This window comes from Urocitellus parryii, chromosome 4 (assembly GCF_045843805.1).
Source record: "Urocitellus parryii isolate mUroPar1 chromosome 4, mUroPar1.hap1, whole genome shotgun sequence".
Lineage (NCBI taxonomy): Eukaryota > Metazoa > Chordata > Mammalia > Rodentia > Sciuridae > Urocitellus > Urocitellus parryii.
In genome coordinates this window covers 190,270,535-190,289,820 of record NC_135534.1, presented here as the reverse complement: position 1 = coordinate 190,289,820, position 19,286 = coordinate 190,270,535, and the positions used below count along the sequence as shown (strand labels likewise).

Sequence of the window (19,286 nt, the reverse complement as noted above, 5' to 3'; positions counted from 1 at the left end):
ATTTATAGCAATAATTTGGAAGCACAGTTAATAATAGGGAAATAGTTATAGATGACATAATTTTTAAAAATAATTGTGAAGACTTTAACAACTTGAAAAACCTATCAGTTGAAAGGGTTATAGAGACACTCATAGATTCATATTGTAATTTCACAAAATGCGTAGTAAGATGAATGAATCATAAAATGAAAAAAATAATTTAAAATCTACAGATAATGAGGTAATTGGATGAGTATGCATAGAGGTTTAAATAAGGATGGTAACATATAAAAAGAACATTTCCCCTCTTAAAAAAAGTATCACAGTATTCTGGAGAAGTCCTAATGCATAGGAAAATAACATGTTTTGTTTTTATTCTGTTAAGGTTAATCATCAATGAGATTTTAATCTCCCATACAATTCTAAACAAAGTAAAAATCAACTCTAGTTATTAAAAATGGATACACATTTTAAGAGTTTGCTATATAGAATGTGAAATTACTGCTTTCAGTTTCTAAGACCATTTTATCAAATCAAGTCTTTTATAATTTATCTGAGAGAAGGAAATTAAAAAATGTATTAAGGGAATGTTTCCTTTAGAAATTTTGGAAAGTTTTCCATATTGAAAGAATAATTCTCACTTTTAGGTGATTACTTTCCAGTATTAATTGCATTGAATATAAGTAACTATTGGCATATATAGCTTTTGAAAAGGACCAAGTAATTATTAAACATTGCCAGTGTTTAATGAAACCTATATACTAGAAATAATGATCCTCAGAGCAACTCATCAGAGTGGGTATTATTATGATTCATCTAAGTGAGCAAACTGAGTCTTACAGAGGGTTAAATAATTTGTATAATATAAAGGTAATTTACTTTGTGGAGCCTAAATTCAAACCTAGATTTGATTTACTCTAGAAGACTACATTTTTAACTGCATTACTGTTCTGCTCTGTGTTCATTACATATCTGTTGTGGTGGTTCTCAGTTGGCTACATATTAAAATCAGCTATGGAGCTTTGGAACTGTCTAGGTGTCTAGGTTCTATTGTAGACCTATGGATTAAGAATCTCTGGAGTGAGGGCTGGGGTTGTGGCTCAGGGTAGAGCACTTGCTTTGCATGTGTGAAACACTGGGTTCGATCCTCAACACCACATAAAAATAAATAAGTGAAATAAAGGTATTGGGTCCAACTATAACCAAAAATAAATATTTTTAAAAAAAGAATCTCTGAGTGAGACCTGGTATAGAGCATTTATTTTAAAACTGGACGTAAGATTATAATGCATAGCCAAGAGATTTTACACCTGACACCACAGGCTGTGATGGAATATAATCTAGTATAAGGTGCAATAATAGAGCTCAAAGTAGCTGAGAAAAAACTTTGTACACATATTTGAAAAAACTCGATACTGATATTACTTATACAGAAAGAGTGTATTATGTGAACTATACTAAAGTCCTAGAACCATACACATTGTCATGTTGAAAACAAAATTAAGTTGAACCTTTACTTTTGGGATGAAAACATTTTCAAGAATGTAGTACCATTGTCTGTGACCAGTAGTGAAGAGATAGTGTTTGAGGCAGAAGACAAGAATAAAAACAAGCAGCATAAATGCTGATGTATTTTGGGAAAATTATATGGCTGAGAAGGGGATCCAGATTAGAGCTTTTAATTGCTATCACAGTATATTTAGATTTGATTCAGTAAATAACAGAAACTAATTTCATATTAATGGTTAGATATTTATTTGGTAGGAAATTAGGTAACCATTTATCCAATGAGATAGAAATAGAAGAAACATGAATCACTTTTTCTCCAAAAATTAAAAGTGTGCATTATGAAGACTGCCATGAACTTTTAAAATTCTTAGCTGGCAAGCCATGGCTGGGACCTGTATTCACAACTAAATTTATTTTCTAGAAGCTTTTCAGGTAATCTCAGGTCATTCCAAGAAAGTGCTTTCTTGAACATTTCTTTTTTTTTTTTTTGAGTTTTTTTTTTAATATGAAAATTATAGAAAGAGTTGGTTCCTTACAGCAGGTAATTTATTTAGATGGTAGAAAATTGTTTGCATTTTTTACTTTCTAATCCTTTCCATGAAATGTTTGACTTTTGAGGTATTTGTTTATTTATTTTTGCACCAATCTCACTTTTATTCCTTTAGTCAATTTCTTATTTGCCTCTCCCTTGAGTATTGTATCCCTTTGTATTCAGGAGAGGCTACTATATGAACAAATTTAAAGTTATATTATTTTCTGGTGTATGTAGTCTCTCTTCTATAATTATAGTTTCTTTTCTTTTTTTTTTAACCTTACACATAGATTTCCATAAGGAATCCATGTGGTTCTGTTTTGAATATTGTTCATCTTTAAAGCATAGTGTGGGGATGAACAGTGACAGTGAACCCTGGGTGGGTTCAGCACAGGTGTTAGTGATGACTAGTCTAAGAAGCCTCTCAAGCCAGTAGGAGTTCTCTACCTCAACATGAAATATCTCTTATCTTAGATTATTGTTTTTATTTTACTTTAAAATTCTTAAGCAATTAGAGATTCATAGCAAAGTGTAAAAATACCATAAACAGGTCCTATGAACACTTCACCAAGTTTCTCAATACTTATGTCTTACATAATTATAGTATATTATTAAAACAAGGATGGAGACACTGATACAATGCCTGTATATGGCATTTTTATTTCCATATTTCTTTTTGTTTCATTTTATGGCATATACAGATTCATGTAACTACCACCAAAATCAAGATATAGAACTAGGCTATCACCACAAAGATCTCCCTTATTGGTACCCTTTTATAATCATTTCACCTTTCCCCAAGTGTCTGTACCCACTGCGAATGGTCATTTTGAGAATATTGTATGGGTAAAATCATATTATTTATTTTGGAGTATGTCTTTTTTTTTTTTTTTTAATCGTCCTGGGGCTCAAACCTAGGTCTCACACATGCTATGCAAACACTGTATCACTGAGCTATATTCCCACCCTTCCAAGAACATGTCATCTTTTAAGATAACATTTTATGTTTAGTTAAAAACCTCAAAATGTACTGTCTCACATTCCTACCAGCTGTGTATTCAAAGAGCCAGATTCTTCCACATCCTTGTCAAGAGTTTGTCACTGTTTTATTTTAGTTCTGATAAGTGTATGTTGATAAGGTCTTTTTTTTTTCTCTGTATTTTTTTATTAGTGATTTATAGTTGTACATAATGGTGGGATTTGTTGCATGTACACTTATGGTCTTAACTTTTATTCAAAGTTGGTTTTTAAAATTTGTAACACTGGACATTGAACCCGGAGTGCTTTACCACTGGCTTACATACCCAACTTTTTAGATGGACAGATTGCGTTTATTGTTTGCTTTCATATGGTGCTAAAGATGGAAACTAGTGTGCCACTCATGCTAGGGGAAGACTCTGCCACTGAGCTAAAGCCGAACCCACCTTTTGCATTTTAATGTAATTATAATATTTTGTTGACATTTTAACATATTATTGCCAGAAATAGTGGAAGTGGATTCTAATATCAAACTAACTTGATTTTCAAATGAAACATTGATCCTAACCTCACATGTATGTAGAAAATATATCTATTAGTAACACATACTTTACCAAATTTCTCATACATAAAAACCATGTTTGGTACATTTAGATTTTTACTATATTTAAAATTGCAAAAAGTTTTATCTTTCTATATCTCCATGTAGCCAGTGAACTACAAGGTTTGTCTGATAATTATAAGGCTGCAAAGCCCAATAAGACCTACATTTTAGAAATTATCAGGAAGACCTATGCTTTAAGTGAAGCCTTAATCTTTATCTTTGGGGGAATGGAGATTTTCAGTTTTCTGAATAAAATATTTAAGACATAGTACACATTAGAATTAATGGTTGAAAAATCACTGATTTTAAAGAATTTGTTCAATATAGAAATAAATTGTATTTTGAGTTCTATTTAAAAAATATAGGTATTGAAAAATCAGGATTCTAAGGAGGGCAACAAAAATTACTTGAATGTTTATATATATTATAAAAAGAATGTCAGAACGCAACCACCTAAATACAGTTTAGTACTAAAGTAACACTTCCTGGGGAACTGGATTTTGGGGGAAAAATGGTTGAAAGATTATACTCCCATTTTTGCAATGGCAGTTTTTTTTAAAAGCTATTATTAGTCATGTGAATATGTTATAATTTTTCCTTATCCTACAGTTCACTTCCAAACTTTAGATTTTGTGATGCTCAAGAATTTCTAAATGTCTTCATACTAAAATATTAAGTTAATTAGCTCTTAATATTTTTAGTAGTAAATATAAACCATTATCTAAAACCTATTTCATTAATTGATGATTGGTTTTGCTTTTCAGCGGGGGTCTGATGAACTTCTTTCTTCTGGTATTATTAACGGATCTTCTACCATGAACAATTCTACTTCTTCTACAGGTGTGTATGGTAAGTTTTAATTTTCTTTTCCAAATATTTTATTTTTATGGGTTTTAATTTTTTATAGTGTTCCTATTTTGCTCATCTTATGAACATGTTGAAGTGATACTGTTTATAATATAATATAAACTAAAAATTTGTTGTATTGAGATACTGTTCTGTTTATGTAGATGAAATCACCAGTTATAGCTCTCTTTAAGTTTTAAGGATTCCTTTGAATCTAATTTGATAATTCCTTTTTTATTGATTTGTATTACATAGTTGTGATGAAACTATCATTGATGTTTGTGATCCAGAACTACTGAGCGAAAGAGCTGCTGCTCATTGGGGGACTTTTTTGGCTCCGCCCATGCGACCCAGCCAATCGGCCTCAAGAGCAAGAGGAGGGGGGAGGTGGAGAGGCTTGTGGGAAGCCGGTGGTAGCAGTTGGGCTCTGAAGGTTTTTCCTGAGGAGCTATTTTGTTTGGTGTGTGTGGTTCTAAAAATAAAGTTTGTTTCTTTTCACAAGTGGCTCCTGAATTGTGCCCAGACTGCGGCATTGGAGAACTTGTAGAAGGTAAAATTGACAGTAATTGGTAATTAATTGAATGTTTAAGGGATTCTATCAATGACTTCTAGGCTCTTAGAGTTGGACTTTGATAATTAGATGAGTGGTGTGCTGTTCATTTCTGTCAGAGAATATAGAAGAACATAGTAGGTTCAGATTTGTATATATTGAGTTTGAGGTTCCTGTGGAACATCAAATAGAGAAGTGGAGGTGCTTGGTATCAACCAAGAGCTTTGTGCATTCCAGAGGCAAGAGCTATACCAGTGAGCTGCATTCCTAACCCCCAAATATATAACTTTAAAAGACTTTCAAAAATATTTTTTCGTTGTTGACGGACCTTTATTTTATTTATGTGTATGTGGTGCTGAAAATCAAACCCTGTGCCTCACATGCTAGGTAAGTGCTCTACCACTTAGCCACAATCTCAGCCCAGCTTTAGACTTTTTATAACTTCAGATTTTACAATTATGGGGTTCTTAGGGGTACTAACATTCCTATTTTCTATATAATATATGTTAGTGTTCGCTGATGCTATGTTCTTTTCTTTGTGTGAGTCAAAGTTTTTGGTTGTGGGAGAGTCTTTAGTTGATTTATTGTTTTCTTCTATGAAAATCTCTGGGGTAATTTTGTGTTTGCTTTGCTAGGTTAGCCACTGTATCATCAGCATCTAACGTCTTCTAATGTGTTTGTTGCTTTGGGGAATTCCTTTCTAAGAAAGGAAGAGAAAATTCAGAATCCAAACATTTATAATTTTCCCATCAAAATACCTGAATAGGTAGACTTCCTTGTTAAATATATCTGGTATATGGAATTATGATTTTATTTCGCTTTCCACTGAGGATATAGTCTTCTAAGGGGCTCACTTTTCTGAAGTTCTTTTCCTCCCCCTGCACACGAGTCTAGCTTCTTTATTGGTGTGGAGTAGAGATACCGGGGATTCCACTCAACCACTGAGCCACATCCCCAGCCCTATTTTGTATTTTATTTAGAGACAGGATCTCACTGAGTTACTTAGCACCTCGCTTTTGCTGAGACTGGCTTTTAAACTGGAGATCCTCCTGCCTCAGCCTCCCAAGCCACTGGAATTACAGCTTCTTGACTTTAAGAAACTCAAAGCTTTAAAATTTGGAAGTGCTGTTTTCTCTTACCCCTGGATATTTTATTGTTGACTTGTGGGCCTACCACTCTTTCAGTTCCCTAGTGACTGTTGACATTTGAAAAAAAAAATTTTTTTAACATGATTTTTAGTGTACTTTAAAATATTTTTGTAATGTTTTCTAATATTTGTAATTTTATAAAAGCTTAAAAACCTGATGATTTTGGAGTTTAATGGATTTGCAAGACACTTAATTCTTCAAAGATGAAAACATTTTAAAGATGTGATCAATAATGTGTAGCAAAATGAGAGCCATGTATACTATCTTAGAGAAGGGCTTTTTTTATTTAATATAGTCTTCATCACAAAAATTTTGCAGATAATCTAAAGACCAATTTAAAAGTATTTTGTAAAATTTGACAACTGTCGTTTGTTTCATTTGGTAGATTATTGCTTGTTTGGAAACAGGAATTAGGTTTGCACCAAACGATTTGCAAGTACATGTCTGCCCTGTAAGATTTTCAGTAATAATTGTGTTTTTACCATGACTCATTTGGTGTGGTATTACACCAAAGTTTATATTTTTTTATTATCTCCAAAAATGTTGTCTTTAATGTTGAACTTTTAAGCTTAATTTTTATTAATGTCACATATTTTTAATTTAAATAGCATAAATCCTAAGAAACCTAATTTTAATTCCTTCTAAAGGACCCCAAAACCAGTACTGGGTAATAACTGATATTCTAATGTTAGTACATAATGATAAAACTAATATAATTTAGCTGTTTGCAAAGTGTATTAATTGAGCTAACAGTAGAACAACTTCAAAGTCCTGTATATTGTCAATGAGAAAGTTGTGAAAAGATTTAGCTTGTTAATGGTTGACTTTCAGATTTAACCTTTCTTTTTTTTTTATTGGTTATTCAAAACATTAAATAGATTGCAGAATCATATCGGTTACACATCCACATTTTTACATAATGCCATAATAGTAACTATTGTATTCTGCTACCTTTCCTATCCTCTACTGTCCCCCTCCCCTCCCCTCCCATCTTCTCTCTCTACCCCATCTACTGTAGTTCATTTCTCTCCTTATTTTTTTTCCCATTCCCTTCACAACCTCTTATATGTAATTTTGTATAACAATGAGGGTCTCCTTCCATTTCCATGCAATTTCCCTTTTCTCTCCCTTTCCCTCCCACCTCATGACTCTATTTAATGTTAATCTTTTCCTCCTGCTCTTCCTCCCTGTTCTGTTCTTGGTTGCTCTCATTATATCAAAGAAGACATTTGGCATTTGTTTTTTAGGGATTGGCTAGCTTCACTTAGCATAATGTGCTCTAATGCCATCCATTTCCCTGCAAATTCCATGATTTTGTCATTTTTTAGTGCTGCATAGTACGCCATTGTGTATAAATGCCACATTTTTTTTTATCCATTCATCTATTGAGGGGCATCAGGGTTGGTTCCACAGTCTAGCTATTGTGAATTGTGCTGCTGTGAACATCAATGTGGCAGTATCCCTCTTTTAAGGTCTTCAGGGAATAGTACGAGAAGGGCAATAGCTGGGTCAAATGGTGGTTCCATTCCGAGCTTTCCCAGGAATCCCCATACTGCTTTCCATATTGGCCGCACCAATTGGCAGTCCCACCAGCAATGTACAAGAGTACCCTTTTCCCTACATCCTCACCAGCACTTGTTGTTGTTTGACTTCATAATGGCTGCCAATCTTACTGGAGTGAGATGGTATCTTAGGGTGGTTTTGATTTGCATTTCTCGACTGCTAGAGATGGTGAGCATTTTTTCATGTACTTGTTGATTGATTGTATGTCCTCCTCTGAGAAGTGTCTGTTCAGGTCTTTGGCCCATTGTTGATTGGGTTATTTGTTTTCTTATTGTTTAATTTTTTGAGTTCTTTGTATACTCTGGATATTAGGGCTCTATCTGAAGTGTGAGGAGTAAACATTTGTTCCCATGATGTAGGCTCCCTGTTTGCCTCTCTTATTGTTTCTCTTGCTGAGAAAAAACTTTTTAGTTTAAGTAAGTCCCATTTGTTGATTCTAGTTATTAACTCTTGTGCTATGGGTGTCCTATTAAGGAATTTGGAGCCTGACCCCACAATATGTAAATCGGAGCCAACCTTTTCTTCTATCAGATGCATAGTCTCTGATTTGATATCAAGGTCCTTGATCCATTTTGAGTTAACTTTTATGCATGGCGAGAGAAGGGGATTCAGTTTCATTTTGTTGCATATGGATTTCCAGTTTTCCCAGCACCATTTGTTGAAGATGCTGTCCTTCCTCCATTGCATGCTTTTAGCCCCTTTATTGAATATAAGATAGTTGTAATTTTGTGGATTAGTCTCTGTGTCCTCTATTCTATACCATTGGTCCACCCGCCTGTTTTGGTACCAGTACCATGCTGTTTTTGTTATTATTGCTCTGTAGTACAGTTTGAAATCTGGTATCGCTACACCTCCTGATTCACACTTCTTGCTTAGAATTGCTTTTGCTATTCTGGGTCTTTTATTTTTCCATATGAATTTCATGATTGCTTTATCTATTTCTACAAGAAATGCTGTTGGGATTTTGATTGGCATTGCATTAAACCTATAGAGAACTTTTGGTAATATCGCCATTTTGATGATGTTAGTTCTGCCTATCCATGAACAGGGTATATTTTTCCATCTTCTAAGATCTTCTTTTAAAATCATATCATCCGAAAATAGTGATAATTAAGTTCTTCTTTTCCTATCTTAATGCCTTTAATTTCTTTTGTCTGTCTAATTGCTCTGGCCAGTATTTCGAGAACTATATTGAATAGAAGTGGTGAGAGAGGGCATCCCTGTCTTGTTCCAGATTTTAGAGGGAATGCCTTCAGTTTTTTTCCATTTAGAATGATGCTAGCCTGAGGCTTAGCATATATAGCTTTTACAATGTTGAGGTAAGTTCCTGTTATCCCTAGTTTTTCTAATGTTTTGAACATGAAGGGATGCTGTACTTTGTCGAATGCTTTTTCTGCGTCTATCGAGATGATCATATGGTTCTTATCTTTAAGTCTATTGATGTGGTGAATAACGTTTATTGATTTCCGTATATTGAAACAGCCTTGCATCCCAGGGATGAATCCTACTTGATCATGGTGCACGATCTTTTTGATATGTTTTTGTATACGATTTGCCAGAATTTTATTGAGGATTTTTGCATCTAAATTCATTAGGGATATTGGTCTGTAGTTTTCTTTCTTTGAGGTGTCTTTATCTGGTTTGGGAATCAGGGTGATATTGGCCTCATAGAGTGAATTTGGAAGTTCTCCCTCTTTTTCTATCTCCTGAAATAGATTGTGGAGTATTGGTATTAGTTCTTCTTTAAGGTCATTTATTTGTTGGCTTTTCTTTCTTTTAAAGAATGAACTCCATGAAATGAATTTTCCTCTTAGTACTGCTTTCATAGTGTCCCAGAGATTTCGATATGTTGTGTCTGAGTTTTCGTTTACTTCTAAGAATTTTTTAATTTCCTCTTTGATGTCTTCTGTAACCCTTTGTTCATTCAGTAGCATATTGTTTAATCTCCATGTGATGTAGGATTTTTCCTTTCTCATTTTATTATTGATTCCCAATTTCATTCCATTATGATCAGATAAAATGCATGGTAGTATCTCAACTCCTTTGTAATTGCTAAGATTTACCCTGTGACATAATATATGGTCTATTTTTGAGAAGGATCCATGTGCTGCTGAGAAGAAAGTGTATCTGCTTGATGTTGGGTGGTATATTCTGTATATATCAATTAAGTCTAAATTATTAATTGTATTATTGAGCTCTATGGTTTCTTTATTCAACTTTTGTTTGGAAGATCTGTCCAGTGGTGAGAGAGTGTGTTGAAGTCTCCCGTGATTATTGTATGGTGGTCTATTAGACTCTTGAACTTGAGAAGAGTTTGTTTGATGAACATAGCTGCACCATTGTTTGGGGCATATATATTAATGATCGTCAAGTCTTGTTGGTGTATGGTTCCCTTGAGCAGTATGTAGTGTCCTTGTTTATCCCTTTTGATTAACTTTGGCTTGAAGTCTATTTTATTTGATACAAGTATGGACACCCCTGCTTGCTTCCGAGGTCCGTAATGAGTGATATGATTTTTCCCAACCTTTCACCTTCAGTCTGTGTATGTCTTTTCCTATCAGATGAGTCTTCTGTAGGCAGCATATTGTTGGATCTTTTTTAAATCCATTCTACTAGCCTATGTCTTTTGATTGATGCATTTAAGCCATTAACATTTAGGGTTACTATTGAGATATGGTTTGTATTTTCAGCCATATTTGGTTATGTATGATACTTAACATGATTTGTTTTTCCTCTAGGCTTAGTTTTTCCTTTACTGTACTACCTCCCGCTGTTGGTTTTCATTGTTATTTTTCATTTCCTCTTCCTGTAATGTTTTGCCAAGGATGTTTTGAAGAGCTGGTTTTCTAGCTGCAAATTCTTTTAACTTTTGTTTATCGTGGAAGATTTTTATTTTATCTTCAATCCCGAAGCTTAATTTTGCTGGATACATGATTCTTGGTTGGAACCCTTTTTCTTTCAGCGTTTGAAATATGTTGTTCCAGGATCTTCTAGCTTTCAGAGTCTGTGTTGAAAGATCAGCAGTTTTCCTGATTGGTTTACCCCTAAATGTAATCTGCTTCCTCTCTCTTGTGGCTTTTAAGATTCTCTCCTTATTCTGTATGTTGGGCATCTTCATTATTATGTTTCTTGGTGTGGATCTCTTATGATTTTGTACATTCGGTGTCCTGTAGGCTTCTAGTATTTGGATTTCTTTTTCATTCTTTAAGTCTGGGAAGTTTTCTAGTATTATTTCATTGAATAGATTGCTCATTCCCTTGGTTTGGACCTCTGTACCCTCTTGTATCCCAATAACTCTTAGGTTTGGTTTCTTGATGTTATCCCATAATTCTTGTATGTTCTGCTCATGATTTCTTAACATTCTCACTGAGCTGTCTATGTTCTTTTCAAGTTGAAAAACTTTGTCTTCGTTGTCTGAAGTTCTATCTTCTAAGTGTTCTACTCTGCTGGTAATACTTTCATTTGTTTTTTTAATTTGGTTTATTGTTTCCTGCATTTCCAGGATTTCTGTTTGTTTGTTTTTTATATCCTCTATCTCCCTATAAAGTTGATCTTTTGCTTCTTGGATTTGTTTATGTAATTCATTGTCAAAGTGATTTTTCATTGTCTGAATTTGATGTATAATGTCTTCCTTGAGACTCCAGATCATCCTAAGCATGTATATCCTGAACTCTTTGTCTGACATTCCATCAGCTTCAGATATTACCTCATCTAATGTTGAATTGACCTGTATTGTTTGTGGTCCTTTCTTTCCTTGTCTTTTCATACTGCTCATGATTATTTCTAGCTTTGTGAAACTGTTGTGCTAATGTTTTTCCCCTTATATATTTGTATTGTTCTTGTATAGCTCCAAAATCCCTCTTTTGCGGAGAAAGACAATGTTAACAGATCCCAATATCAACAGTACATTATCTAAGCACAAGTTTTCATTATTAATACATTTATAGTTAGATTCTAAGACTATAGATATTGGTTTTAATTATTACTTAAGAATATATTCATTAGTTTCATAAAAGGCGTACCATATCTGGTGGCATATAGAGAACTTAATTTCAGACGAAGGATGTTATACTTAGAGGGAAAGGAGTGAGGGTATGAGGTTAAACTAACTTAGCACCTTTGGAGAACTCTAACCACTAGACTGGTAATTTATGGAAGAATGTATAGACTCAACCTCCTATCTATTTAGATAGTTACCCTATGTATAGATAGCAAAAGTTAGGAGGTTGAAAGTGGGATAGAGAGAATACGAATTTAAAAAAAAGAAGAAAAAAAAATAACAACGAAGAAGAGAAATAAGAGAAGGAAAAGGGAAGTAAGAAATAAAAAAAATGGGATGGAGGTGGGGTATATGCAATTCCTCTATATTATATTACTTTGATAATTCGGTTGTTCATGCACAGTTTTTGGTTTCACATATGCTGAAGTTGTGGAAGAGAGAGAATAAAAGAAATAAAGAGAAAAAAAAGTCTCTCAGAACACTGTTTTCCTTGCTTCCAGTAGGTGGCGTTGTCTATTCCTAGCTTGAGCCTCTGTATTCAGGGTGGTGGGTATAGCCAGTGTGAAAGGAAATGAGTTTCCACCTGTATCTTCCCTACTCTAGTCTCTGAGGTAGAAACCAGGTGCCTGTACAGTTGTTGTTTTGTGTTGATAGCTACAACCCCCAAAAGCTTGTGGGAAATATTTTGAGTTATCGCAGCTAAGGGTGGGGGAGTTGGAAACCGGGTACCTGGATCAGGTACCTGGATCAGCCGCAGAACTGTGCTGGTAGCCACACCCGCTTTGATGGGTTTTAAGGGTTGATGGGCTTCCTCCGGACTAGCACTCGGCTAGCACTCGGGTCGGGGCGGACTTCCTCCTCCGGTCTCAGATTTAACCTTTCTAAGTGGTTTATAAACTAGTAGATGAGGCTATGACAGAAATTGGAAGGTTAAAATAAAAATTGCACTTTAAGCAGTACAGGGTGATAGAATATTGGTGCCAAGTAGTGACTGTTTCAGGCACACTAGGACCTATGGTTATTCTATTTAGGTGTTATTTATACTCCTTTAAAATTTATCTTAGCTTATTGTGGACTTATCATTCTTTGAGCTTTAAATTATGTCATGTAGTTCTAAGATAGAATCCCCATTCTCTCTTAGGGGTTCTGATTTGACTTAGGTTAATTCATATATTAATGTAAAATGTTGATTTTTTTTTTTTTTTGGTGTGGTATTGCTTTCCATCTGGGATAATTATATGTGAGTCCACATTTTTAGATGTTATTTTTTTTTTTTTTAATTTTTGATATTTATTTTTCAGTTTTCAGCAGACGCAACATCTTTGTATGTGGTGCTGAGGATCGAACCCGGGCCGCACACATGCCAGGCGAGCGCGCTACGGCTTGAGCCACATCCCCAGCCCATAGATGTTATCTTATTGAGTTTTTTTTTTTTTTTTTTTAAAGATGTTAAAGATGTTATTTTAACTCCAGTGACAGCTTTGCATAAGTTTCATACTTCATTAATCCAAATGCTATTTTTAAATGTAATATTAGGAATTAAAAGCAGACATTGTTTATGGTATATCCCAGTATTATTATTTTCATTCTGTTTAGTAACAGATTGCTAATTTTTCTTTGGATACTTTTTTTTTTTTTTTTAGAGAGAGAGAGAATTTTAATATTTATTTTTTGTTTAGTTTTCGGCAGACACAACATCCTTTTTTTTTTTTAGAGAGAGAGAGAGAATTTTTAATATTTATTTTTTAGTTCTCGGCGGTCACAATATCTTTGTTGGTATGTGGTGCTGAGGATTGAACCCGGGCCGCACGCACGCCAGGCAAGAGTGCTACCGCTTGAGCCACATCCCCAGCCCTTCTTTGGGTACTTGCCACCCAGATTAAATAACTATACTTTTCTGTCTTATAGCTGGATATGATCATATGGTTTAGTCCTGGCTAATGAGATAAAAATAGATGTATTACATGGGACTTCTGTGGTATCTCTGCATGGTTATACTATTTTCCCTTTCTTCTATCCTACTGCCTGAAGGAGTTTGTTATGATTTGGATCTATAATGTCCCTGAAATGTTCATTTGTTGAAGGCTTAGTCCCCAATGTAGCAATGCTCAGATATGGGGCTTTGGAGAAGTGATCAGACCATGAGGGCTTTAACATCATTAATGGAGTAATTCATTGATAAATTCATAGCTTAATGAATTATTGGAAGGTAGTGAAACTGTGGGTGGTAGGGCCTATTTGGAGGAAGTAGGTCTTTAGGAGCATGCCTTTGAAGGCAATATCTTGTCCCTGGACTCTTCTGTCTCTTTCTCTTTGCTTTTGCAGCCAACATGAGGTGAACAGCTTTGTTCCTGTATACCCTCCCTACTATGATGTTCTGTCTCACCACAGGCACATAGCAATTAGGCCAGCTGACTATGGACTGAAACCTCTTAAACCCGAAGCCAAAATAAATCTTGCCTCCTTTGAGGTTTTTTTTTTTTTTTAATATTTATTTTTTAGGTGTAGATGGACACAAGACAATGCCTTTATTTTTATGTGGTGCTGAGGATCAAACCCGGGTCCCGCCCATGCTAGGCAATCAGCTCTACTGCTGAGCCACAATCCCAGCTCTCCTTTAAGTTTTTTAAGGTATTTTGCTAACACTGAGTTTTAGCTTTTATCTCAGATGATGAGGGTGGAAATGGCTTTATTAGTCTTTTAATATTATGTATGTTATTAGGGTTTAGTAGTAATTTCTTATGTTGAATGTGGTGGCATATGCCTATAATTCCATCTATTTGGGAGGCAGAGATCCTGGGATATTTGTAGTTTGGATGACTAAAATTGTTAAGATGTGAATTTTTCTGAAATAAGAACCTGATTTCAGGGCTGGGGTTGTGGCTCAGTGATAGCGTGCTTGCCTAGCATGCATGAGGCACTGGGTTTGAGTCTCAGCACCACATACAAATAAATAAAAAAAAGGTCCATCAATAACTAAAAAATATTTTTAAAAAAGAACCTGATTTCAAGAATTGTTATAAAACTTTAGAAATCAAGGAAATGTGGTAGTGGCAAATGATGGACGTTTAGATTAATTAAACAGAATAGAGTCAGATTATCTGGGTCTGGGGACTTTGGAAGGCCTACAAACTGCAAAATGTCTTTAGGAAACATTTTGGGATATTTGATGGTAATATCCTACATCTTAATTTTTGTGGTTGTCATATTGGTATACACATGTCAGAACTCATCAAAATCTACACTTAAGATGTGGATGGATTTTTATTATATCTAAAAGTATACCCTCATAAATTTAATTGTTAAAAAAAAAATCCATAACATCTAAGGTAGTTTTCCTGACAAATTCCTCCAGTTTTGTAATATCCAGTTTTGAAGTAAGAATATATGAATTCAAAAAAAAACACTTCCACATAACTCTTTCAGAACATGACTAACATGTAGTATGCATTTGATAGTTTTCAGTATGTTTTCTGACAGAATGCAACAAAATATACAAGTTTTTCAAATGCTTACTTTCATATTAAAATTGTATCTATTCTCTTGTACAGAGAATAATTCTTCAAATTTGTGTGCTTGGTGGATTAAAATTTCCTTGTTTCTTGTTGGCTTTTCTTAATTATGGCTATAATTACATACATTCTCCATTTTGAAATTATCAAATCTTCAGATACAAACTTTTTCTGATGATCTAAATGACTTAGACATCTTTTTTAGATTTCATATGATAACATTTTCAATTAATTTTGAGCATTTTCCCAATTTTGCCAAATAATGACATTGAGAGACACTTAGAATTAAAAAAAAAAATATTCCTTCACATTGTTCTTTTGTTGTTATTGTTAATCCACATAAGCCTGCTCATACTTTGAAAAATTTCAGTGTCAGTGTCAAGTTACGTAGTTTTTTTTTTAGGAATTTTAAGACATACTTTGAGGTTTTTGTGGTTTAAAAAAACTAACTTTAGACTATAATGATATTTTTGAGACTCTAATGAGGCAGTTTTTAAACACTGCAAACTAAAGGACATGTATTGGTATTTGGAAACTTGTCAGTTTCTAGAATAGGTTAAGACATGATAAACTCTTTGAGTTAGGTTGATGTGATACTGAATCCTAGGAACATGGGACTGCGCTCACAGGAAATAAGACAAGATCAAAAGGTGAGGTTGGTGATATTGCGAGTGAAAATGCAAGTTGGGGCTGGGGTTGTGGCTCAGTGGTAGCACGCTTGCCTAGCATGTGTGAGGCACTGGGTTCGATTCTCCACATACAATGCACCACATACAAATAAATAAAATAAAGGTCCATCAACTAAAAAAAAAATATAAAAAGAAAAAAGAAAATGGAAGCATATAATCAGTGGTGATTTTTGAGGAGAAAAAGGTGAATTTCTTGGTAATTGATGAAATAGAGGAGAAGGAATCCTTTGTTCCCAGATTAATTGATATAAAAATGTTTGAGTCTCATTCATAATCTGACTGCCGCATTTACTATATGAAGACTATATGGACTACTAAGAATAAATAGTGTTGGTGCTGGATAAGATGCTACATACATTTACAGAGAGAATTTGGGAGCAAGTGCTGTGAACACATTGAGTTCTGTGCCATACATGTGGGTCCAATCTATCGTATATGATTTTTATGTGGTTCTCATGAAATTTTTAAATTTAGGATCACAGATATTATTCTTTCATTAGAAAAAAGGTATTCGCAGGTGTTTGAAAAGAAATTTTTCCTCCAAATAGTGAAAAATATGGCATTTTTATTATAAAGCATTGTGGTGGAACTTTTGGCTTTTAAATAATTTATATGAAGTCTTACATGATGCTATTTCTGGAAAAAAATTCTGAATCTTATCTACATAAACTTTAGTATTCCTTACAGGCTTGTCAGTTCTACTTATGTCAATGTTCAAACCAATAGGATTTAAACAAAACTTAGCTATGTGCTAGGATAATGAATTTATTTTATAGCAGCATTTTACAAACTTCAGAGTGAATCATAATTACATGGAGGACATTTTTAAATGTAGAAGGCTGGGTACCAGCCCTGAACTTTCTGATGAAGTAAGTCTGGTATGGTGTTGAAACTGTGCATCTTTGACAAGGTGGCACTTATGTTAAGATTTACTGTAATAATGAATCCAGAGTAGTAGTGTATGCGTATAATATGAGCAGTTTGAAAGGCTGAGGCAGGAGGGTCACAAGTTCAAGGGCAGCCTCAACAATTTAATAAGTTAGGAAGAGCCTTTCTCAAAACAAAAAATAAAAAGGGCTGTGGACTTAGCTCACTGATAAAGCACTCCTGGGTTCAATCCCAAATACCAAAAAATAAACGAACTACTGTAATAATGAATAGGATTATTATATATCAATAAATGAATTAAATAATAAATTAATAAAACTTTTAATGCCTAAGAAATGAGTCTAATTTTCATAAACAGCTCAAATTCAGATCTTAGATGTGATAAATATAAATTTTTTTCATAATCTTTCCTAAAATTTATTGTATAGTTATTTGTTTATAAATATTGAACAAATTAGAAAAAAATTTTAAAGCCATAAATATTGTTCTCTATTCATAACAAAAATTTGAGTATTTAGAAGTACCCTAATTAAAATGGGGATGCTTTCAGAGAAATGCATTATAGGCTATTTCATCATTATTAAGGGAATGTCATAGTGTGTATACTTACACAGATCTACATGGTATAGGTTACTTACTACATACCTAGGATATATGGTTTAGCTCATTATCTTTAGCTACAAATATGTGTAGCACATTACAGTACTGAATACTGCAGGCATTTGTAGCACAATAGTATTGTGTACCTGAACATAGAAAAGATATACTTGTATAGGGCCCTTTCCCTGAATGGAGATTATGACATGACCCCTAGCTGCCTAGCCACACAGCCAGCCCAATAATCTTTTCCAGAATTGGTGGTAGAGCTACAACCCTGGTGGATTGCTGTGCTGGTGGGAAGCACAGGTTCTGGCTCACAGGTCCTGAGACTGCCATGCTAGCTGGGGCAAGCCAGGGCATGCCCACCTGGCACCTCTTCTAGATCCCTGAGCCTGGGATTACAGATGAGCTATGAAAAAGCGGAAGTGGAACAGACTTGAATGGAAGTTCTGACTCAAGAGTTAACCAACAGCATTAATACTTTTCCAAAATTTAATTAGCATAAATTTGGACCAGTAGCATTGACCCAAGTGCTCTTTACTCTATAAACTACTAGACTAACACTTAGGTGGCAATCCCTGTCTGGTCTTCTTTGGTCCTGCAGGAGTTCTTTTTCTACATATACTTGAATAAATTCTATTATACTCACTCATCCTTGTCTGTGGATTTCATTCTTCAAATTCACAAGAACCTAGAAAGAAGAAATCGATAGTGAGCTGCTGGGGTCTGTTTCAACACTGGAAGGCATAGCCTGTCATTAAGAGCTACAGCATGTATCTCAGATGCAGATACCTGCAGTTTCAGCAGACCCCACCTGCCAGTGGAAATAGCTTCTGCCTTCAGCTACAAATATGTATAGCACTATTACTATACTGAATCCTACAGGCATTTGTAATACAATGGTATTTCTGTTCCTAAACATAGAAAAGATGTTTAGGGCATTTATCCCAAATGGAGATTGCGGGTCTGAAGGTGCTCTGAATGAATCAGTGAGTAAAAAGTGAATGTAAAGGCCTAAGACATTATTGTACACTAATGTACCTTTGTGAACATGGTACATTTAGGGTCTGCCAAATATGTAAAAAAAAAAAAAATTTTTTTTTTCAATAATAAATTAACCTTAGATTACCATAACATTTTCTTTATAAATTTTAGCTTTTTTAAAAAAGCTTTTGATTGACTGTATAGGCCCATTGTTTAGCTGTACAAAAATATTTTTCTTAATTTACTTATGATGGGATTTTCATATTTTTAAAAAGTTTTTATTTTACTTAATGTAAGGGTCAGGATCTTCAATTTCATTGTCTTCCACTTCCACATCTTGTCCCACTGAAAGGTCTTCATGTGTAGTAACATGGAACCTTCATCTCATGATAACAGTGCCTTCTTCTAGAATACTTTCTAAAAGACCTGCCTGTGGCTGTTTTACAGTTAACTTTTTGTTTTTGTTTTTGTAAGTATAAAGAGTATACCCCTAAATGATGATAAAATTGTAATCTATGTAAATCAGTAAGTCATTTATTTTACAAGTATTGTCTACTGTATGTAATAGTATGTGATATACTTTTACATGACTGGAAGCACAGTAGGTTTGTTTACACCAGCATCATTACAATCATGAATAATGGATTGTGTTAAAATGTCACTAGGTGATAGAGATATTTTAGCTCCCTTATAATCTTATGAGATCATTAGCCTGTATGTGGTCCATTTCTTGACAGAAGAATCATCATTATGTGGCGCATGACTGTATTTGAAATGATGTATTTCATTTATATTAATACTTTTTCTTGAAGTTAAAGATGAAGTCAGGGAGCATACCTGTAATCTTAGCCACTCAAGAGACTGAGGGAAGAGAATCTGAAGTTCCAGGCCAGTTAGGGCAGCT

The 19,286-nt window shown here is 34.2% G+C and overlaps 1 protein-coding gene across 4 annotated transcripts in view; it reads left to right on the top strand.

Annotated features, from left to right (window-relative positions):
- Positions 1-19,286, top strand: part of Ptbp3 (polypyrimidine tract binding protein 3) — a 92,672-nt gene that overhangs the window by 24,495 nt on the left and 48,891 nt on the right. For 2 of the 4 annotated variants that reach the window (XM_026391135.2, XM_026391132.2), the window contains one exon: positions 4,367-4,451. In XM_026391135.2, coding sequence (XP_026246920.1) covers positions 4,418-4,451 — 34 coding nt within the window. In that variant the 5' untranslated portion in view covers positions 4,367-4,417. Of the gene's footprint in view, positions 1-4,366; positions 4,452-19,286 lie in introns of those variants that run through there. The other 2 variants (XM_026391133.2, XM_077797076.1) reach the window with 2 other exon arrangements.